The sequence below is a fragment of the Nelumbo nucifera genome, chromosome 4 (genome assembly GCF_055504915.1).
Source record: "Nelumbo nucifera cultivar China Antique chromosome 4, China Antique-T2T, whole genome shotgun sequence".
Lineage (NCBI taxonomy): Eukaryota > Viridiplantae > Streptophyta > Magnoliopsida > Proteales > Nelumbonaceae > Nelumbo > Nelumbo nucifera.
In genome coordinates this window covers 81,612,232-81,619,920 of record NC_142652.1, presented here as the reverse complement: position 1 = coordinate 81,619,920, position 7,689 = coordinate 81,612,232, and the positions used below count along the sequence as shown (strand labels likewise).

General features: G+C 38.8%; 1 protein-coding gene and 1 pseudogene across 2 annotated transcripts; one reads left to right on the top strand and one right to left on the bottom strand.

The window, feature by feature from the left end:
* The first annotated feature begins 419 nt into the window (after window positions 1-419).
* On the top strand, window positions 420-7,689 carry LOC104606241 (granule-bound starch synthase 2, chloroplastic/amyloplastic pseudogene; annotated as a pseudogene).
* LOC104606185 (protein LURP-one-related 12-like) lies at window positions 2,848-3,963 on the bottom strand. Of its 2 annotated transcripts, none has more exons than XM_010271274.3 (3): window positions 3,695-3,963; window positions 3,338-3,565; window positions 2,848-3,222 (listed from the first exon to the last, which is right to left on the bottom strand). In XM_010271274.3, the coding sequence occupies exons 1-3, from the start codon at window positions 3,890-3,892 to the stop codon at window positions 3,091-3,093; spliced, it is 558 nt and encodes a 185-aa protein (XP_010269576.1). In that variant the 5' UTR covers window positions 3,893-3,963; the 3' UTR covers window positions 2,848-3,090. The 2 variants fall into 2 exon arrangements, with proteins under 2 accessions (XP_010269576.1, XP_010269577.1); XM_010271275.3 differs by having other exon boundaries at window positions 2,851-3,219; window positions 3,695-3,961.

Here is a 7,689-nt window from a genome sequence, read left to right as displayed (position 1 = left end):
ATAGGTTTTTATTCTCAAACAGGTAAATTTTTTCAGATTGATATATATGTCATGCTATTATTTTCATTTCTTTAACAGTGAATTCTTTTTGTGTGGTTTTTAATTAATATGTTTTGACTTTTGATTGATACAAAATTACAAAAAAAAAAAACTTAAAAAAAAATCAAAAGATTTCATCCTGATTAAATATTCATCCATTTTACATGGAAAGTTGGAAACAAAGCGCCCTTTACATTAAAATAACTTATGCAACATAAGTTGTAGCGAGCTTGGCTTTGGATTCTATTAGTTTCAATGCATCATCCAACTGAAATCAATGGAATCGTTATAATCATGTCCAGACCGTTGAAATTTGATTCACGTTGCACAAAGCAAAAGCAAAGTTTAAGATTGTTTCGTCGTCATGAAAGCGAAGAGATATGAAGAAGAAGAAGAGAATAAGCGTCGGCTGCGGATGCCTTAGAAGGTATCTTACGCATTCGTGTGTTGAGTTGGACTGGTTTTAATTAGCAGCCGCTGGTGGCATTGTTAATGTAGGTACGTAAGGGATCTAGTCTTCTAGTTGAAAAAGAAAAGAGTACTGATGCTATAGTCCACCAGCTGAGGTGGCTGTAGCCTGTTGGCCTGCACTTCCAATCAGATTCAACCACGTCATATGTCTCTCTATCTTACATGTGTGGATTAAGTTAAACAGTAAATTTGAAATGTTATGCCTCTAAAATTTATTTTTTTTTTGAAATTTTAAAAAGTAAAAAAAGAAAATTTGAAACTCAAGCCAAGGGTCAGAAATCGTTTTGCAACATTTTCACTATTTCGTTTGTTTCTCTTTTGGTTGTGTTTGGTTTAAAAGAAAAAAATAGGTAAAGGAAGGGAAATGTAGGAAAACCTTTACAACCCTTCCTTTCCCTATCTTTTCCTTCAAACCAAACATAACCTTTGGGCGCCATTAACATGAGATTTGCAGTTTTCTTTCTTCTTCATATTTCGGCCAAAGGCAAAAGCCATTTACAAGAAATTGTTTGATTTCATATGTGTTTCTTGACACTGCAGTTTTTTGCAAGTGAAGCAATAACAACGATATTTTGCAACATCAAGCTACAAAAAATTTCTCTGGGACCCGTTTGAGATGATTAAAACTCTTAAAAGGACTTTTGTGGAAAGAAACTATAAGCTGTCTTTGCAAAACTCACACCCTTGCAAAATAATTTTTGTCCCTTGGATCTATTTGCAAAACAATTTCCCATGATTCTCTTGTTAATGGTGCCCAAAGAAGAAGAGAACAAAAACCGTGAAGATGAAATCCCGTTTCCTATAAAATGATTTCCGCCTCTTGATTGAAGAATGATTTGTTCCTGCAAATTGCTTGTTAATGGCATCTTCGTTGGGTTAACTATAGAACAATCTGTTCCTAGAAAATGATTTTCTTTTTTTTTTTTCATTCTTTTTAAGTTTTGAAAATTAAATTTTGGGGACATCACGCCCCGAACTTTCCCTTTAACTTAATCCACACATGTGAGACGGGGAGGCATGTGATGTGTGACATGAGAATGGCTTACGTGTTTAAATTTTTGGAACCCAAGTATTCATGGTCACAAAGGCCATGGTCTAACTTGACCATTGAGTTACTTAAGTGATGTGATCATTTGTTTTCATTTTAATATTTAAATGTGTATAATCAGTTTTGAACCATATATTAATATCTTACAATAAACTATATATTAAATTACTTGATTTAATCAATGAAGGTGATAGATAAGTTTTAAATTATATATCATATATTTTGAAAATCAAGTTTTTAAAGAATATGTCTTGTTTAAGGGAGAGAGTATGTAAAGAATAAGTTCCATGGATAGACCTTGGAACTTACCTAAGTTAGAATTGACCTTGAAACCAATTTTTATAGACTAGGTTCTGATTCCAAAAGCCTTACCAAGGAACCAAAATCTAACCAGACCCATGCTCACCCCTGGAACATAGTGTATTAAAATTAGGGTAAATTATAGATATGTTTGGGGGTAGTGACACTTAAGGCCTGCACTTTCAAATGTGACGTTTTAGTACCCTAAACTTTTAGAAATATATAAATTACAAAAAAATGTCCATATTTAGATTCTCTTTTGCTCATTAAACTTTTATTTTATTCTTTTCCCATATAAAACGATCTCTATACTTATTTTTAACAAAGAATAAAAGCATTTGAATGGAACTACAGAAAACAATTAAAAAAAAAAAGAAAATCTGAACATGAATGTTTTTATAATTTTATCCTCATTGAAACCTTAGTTTTAATAGAATTCACTTAAAATGTAACACCTGAAAGTTCAGCTACCCCCAAAGTATAAGGTACATATCTATAATTTACCCTTTTAATTAGTGACCAGATCACACCGGAAGCGGGATATGCTCCTCACAAATGGGTGCCTCACAGGCACATCCACCGTGCATTGAGAACATCTCCTGTGAATAATAACTAATAAGTACGGGAGATGTTCCCAATGCATGGTAGGATGTACGTGTGAGAAACAGATCCGGTGTCATCACACCCTATCCATACTACACTGCAGCCGCACATCTCACATACAGACTACAATTTTAAGCAGATAAAGTGGAGTTCACATCTGCACCCCGCAATGTCCCACACACATCCTGGCCTTATATAAGGAATATCTCTCCCGATGACAACTACAGGAGATGATGAGACATTGATCATCGGGACAAATTTCTAATACAAGGCGGAAATGTGCTGTGGGGCGCAGAGTGAACTCTATAAACTTGTGGGCAGGAAACCGTATTGTTTTGATTATGCCTTTATTAGTCGAGTTGAGAAAGAAGCTGAGGGCTCAAGCGTACGATATTTGAGAATATTCTGAGATAACAACGACCCCATCCTTCATTAACAACAGTTTATTATAAACTGTATAGTGTATTACACATTTTTGTCTCATCACTGCGCTCGTTCTCTCTCTCTATGATATATTCATATATCAAATTAGTGATCAATTTAGTGATCACCAGAACAAATTAGTGATCAATTTAACTGAACTGGCTGTCAAAAATGAAAGTTTGTCGTCCTACAAGAAATTCATCATCTCATCTCATGGCGTCATTGATCATAACCATAGCCATTATCAAAGCTTGATCGACTCCCGGTTGGACGGTGAGGGTAAGCACATCTTTCCCAAGAAAGGACTCTGAGGCTGCATTGCACTTCCTTGTAACCTGCTGCCGTAATCGTCACAGAGATTAATCGATGATCACTTTGGTTTGGTTGTGCACAGTAATAAATTAAATTAAGCATCATCATCCATATAAACAAGAAATTAATTGTAAGTAGTACCTCTGCGACGGGCGAAATGAGACCCGTAGTTGATCGGTAAATCTTAGACCATCCCTGGTTGGGCGACCATTCCATATGGTACTCGTCTCCTGCTGCTACTGTAATCTTGCAACTAGGGTTCCCCAGAACCTTGGTGACCTTGATTAGGGGCTTTTGATTTTCGCGACCGCCAAATCTCTCTTCTTTATCACCCCTAAATGCTTCCCAACTCCCTGAGATGCCAAGTTTCTGCCATGGGATCGTATCGTGTGTATATATATTAATTAATAAACAATGTTAAGGAATAAAATTTATTCAAAGATCTCGCTTAACGGCTTAAGTTTTTAGGTTGAATGGTTTTTTGAGATGTAAAAATACCTTTCTGCGGCGTCGGATGGTGAAGAGGACATTCCCAGATGAATCCATGAGGAAGGTCTCCTCCCTCCAATCACAGGCATAGTTGTCAACTCGAAAGACCAGCCTACCGTCCAAGTTATTAAACACAGCGTAGCCATTACCATGGAAGAGTAAGGACTTACGCCAGATAGTGAGGCGAGCTGGGCAAGATGTTGACATGATAACTCTTCTTCTTCTTCTTCTTCTTCTTCTTCTTCTTCTTCTTCTTCTTCTCCAGTAGTGTTTAAATTTATATAGAGAGACAAGAGACAGGTAGAGAGGATGGAGCTAGCACGTTGTACATACATTTGATTTCTTATTTGGGGGCAGCCGGCGTAGTGGGTATCTACAGGACCACAGAGCAACTTTTATTTTGGTTCTTGGGTTGAGCTACCACGACAGCAACTTGTGTGATCCATGATGAGAAACGTGACACCATACAGATTTTAGTGGGGACAGAACAGGGCGCACGTGATGAATAGGGGTGCAACTTGGGTCGGTCGGGGGAATTTGTTGATTCTTCAACTCCACCTGTACTTTTCGTGAATTACAGATTTACAGTCACACATCTCACAATTCAAGATGGCAATGTGTGGTTAGTAGAGTGTGGGTAAAGAGTAGTGGACAAGAATAGAGGTAAATGGACTGGATTGGATTCAATCTAAACTGAATGAAATATCAACAATTATATAAAAAAAACAGAACATATAAAAATTGTAAAAATATATTAAAATGAAGAAATAAAAATTACAAAAGAATACCCTTTTGGCATTGAAAAAGCACTTTTGTAAAAATATTTTCATAAAACTACTTTGATAAAAGTGTTTTTACAAAAGCACATTTATGAAAGTATTTTGTAAAAGCACTTTCATAGAAGTGCTTTTATAAAAGTACTTTCGCATAAGTGCTTTTGTAAAAGTACTTTTGTTGAAGTGCTTTTATAAAAGTACTTTCTTTAAAGTGCTTTCATAAAACCACTTCCATAAAAATTCTTTCGTAAAGTGCTTTTATAAAAGTACTTCCATAAAAGTGCTTTAATAAAAATACTTTTATAAAAGTACTTATGCAAAAGTGCTTTTATAAAAGTTCTTCCGTAAAAGTGCTTTTGTAAAGTGCTTTCGTGTAAATGTGCTTTCATAAAAGTGCTTCTGTAAAAGTTATTTCATAAAAGTATTTTTGTAAAAGTGCTTTCATAAAAGTACTTTTCATAAATTTACTTTTATAGAAATGTTTTTGTAAAAGTACTTTCACAAAAGTGATTTTATGCTAATTTTAATTTTGATCTATTTCAAATTAGACAAATGTTTAGCCTCATAATTAGATTATTGGAAATTTGGTTTGGGTTCAATTCAAACCAATAAGAATATTGACCAATTTATTTTGGATTGGCCCAATTCAATAATTATAATGGACCATCCAAATCCAATTTGATAAGATTTGGATCGGATTGAATCCAATCCATAACCGATCGATTGACACCCTAGACAGTAAATCCCATTTGGTAGTTTCATGGGTTTGATCTCGCATCTTCACAATCCAGGGGATTCGAAGGACCACCTCAGCTACTGGGAATATACCATGCATGGTCACAGTAATTTCTTACCGCATGCCTAATAAAAGAGGAAGACAATTAAGTTCACAACTAGTAACTATGATTCCGCCACATTTCTTCCCTTTGCGTGGCTATCTTAAAGATAGATAGATAGAAAGAGACTACACCCCATAAAGAGCTACGTTGTGATGTTGTCCAATATGGTAAATGAAAAAAAAAATGTTGGAATTTCACACTGACATGGTAATGAACCTGTAATCATAAAGGAACATTGGAGGCCCCAAAGTGATATCCTAGAGGAAGAGACTCCAATGATCAAGTCAATAAAATGAAAAAGATGGAGGATAAGCTGAGGAATACAGTGAAGATGTGTAAGGTTGTTATGGACATACCGCCCGGCAGTACATTGCGGCGCAGTCATAGGCAGCAGCACGCACAACAGCAAGCACCGCCCGGTAGCACGCACCGCACGGCAGCGCGCAACACGCACTGCGCAGCAGCAGCACTAGGCAGCAGCACGCACCACACGACAGCAGCACTGTGAGACATGCGCACCGCCGACAATAGTAATAGAGCGGGGCCCACATGATAGCTCATCAGGGTGGGTCCACACTTATCTTACCACATCAGCTCTGCCCGCCAACTCGCCGCCAGCTACACCATTTCTCATCCCTTATCCTTATCCTTATCTTATCTTATCTTAAGTAAGAGTTATGTTACCTTTAGGAGTAGGTAATTAGGAGTTTGAGTTTAAGTTGGATTACCCTAGCCTAGTCGAATCCAACAAGAACCCCCTTTTTGTAATCTCCTATTTAAGGAGCTATGAGTTGAAATAAAGACATTCAGTTTTCCAGTCAAGAAAGAGAGTGGGGAGAGTTCGGGTGGTCTCTTGGACAAATCACCCATTCGGTTTTCCACAATAGGTTTTGCATGCAAAGGAAGGCACAAGGGAAAGCAGGGCTTTCTCCCCGTGGACCGACCCGTGACGAGATCCTACGTCCGGGCCCACAACATTCTGGTATCAGAGCCAAACGTCATGGGCGATATGGAGTAGCTATCATCCAAGGTCCGTGAACTGGAACATAGGCTAGCAGAAACCAACATGGAGGTTCGTGAAGTCAAGGAAGATGTCCGGGAGTTGTGACGCAGGCTGGAAGCATTCATCTCCAATAAAGAAAAGAGTTCTGAGGGAATCGCCAACACAAATAGTCGCCATCCGGACTGGGCAAAGGCATCCAGCGAACAGTAGATCGCTGCCCCGACAGCCGCAGTTATTCCCAAGTGTAGCCGTTCGGAGTTTTCCTCATACAGCGGCAGCGGCGACCCATTGGGATGACTGTACCGTTGCAAGCAATCCTTTCGTAATCAGCGTACGGAGGATGAAACTGTAAAGTCTCCTCCTTTGGTCGGGGATGATAACTATGCAGAAGTCCAAGAAACAGGAGTGCGCAAGAGATATAAGGTGGATGGGCAGGATATGGAGGTAACTTTCTCTCAAGCTTATATTGATGGCATTGATTTTGTGTTCATGGACAGCCCTATGTTTGGCAATATTGAGAAAAATATATATGGGGGAGGCTGAGCGGGTATTTTAAAACGCATGGTTCTCTTCTGTAAGGCCGCTCTTGAGGTTCTCTTCTATAAGTATACCCAATGCGTTCTTGTGATCCACAACATAGCACACCAGGGTTGTGGTCCAGTAAGCGATTTTCGTTATGTGGATCTTCCACAAAACCACATAGATCATTTCAAACTACATGACCCAGGAGGAGGGGGGCACTTCAATATCCTTGCAGCTGGCCTGAAAGCAGCAGATCGTGTAGTCACTATAAGCCATGGTTACACCTGGGAGCTGAAAACTAAAGGAGGTGGCTGGGGTCTGCATCAAATAATAAATGAGTGTGATCGGAAGCTGAAGGGCATTGTGAATGGGATTGATGCAAAAGAATGGAACCCACAGTTGGATGTTTACCTATTATCTGATGGCTACACTAATTACTCTGTGGAGACTCTTCCGACTGGCAAGCCTCAATGCAAAGTAGCTCTTCAAAGGGAGCTTGGTCTTCCTCTTCGGGAGAATGTCCCTCTGATTGGGTTCATTGGCAAGCTTGACCATCAGAAAGGTGTTGATCTCATTGCTGAGTCCATTCCTTAGATGATGGAGTAGGATGTGCAACTAGTCACGTTGGGCACTGGGAGACCTGACCTGGAACAGCTTCTCAAACATTTTGAGAGTCAACACCATGACAAAGTCAGGGGTTGGGTGGGTTTCTCGGTGAAAATGGCCCATCGAATAACTGCTGATGCAGACATCCTACTCATGCCTTCTAGATTTGAGCCATGTGGACTGAACCAGCTTTATGCACTGAGCTACGGGACAGTCCCTGTTGTTCATGTTGTTGGTGGATTGAGAGATAGTGTGTAG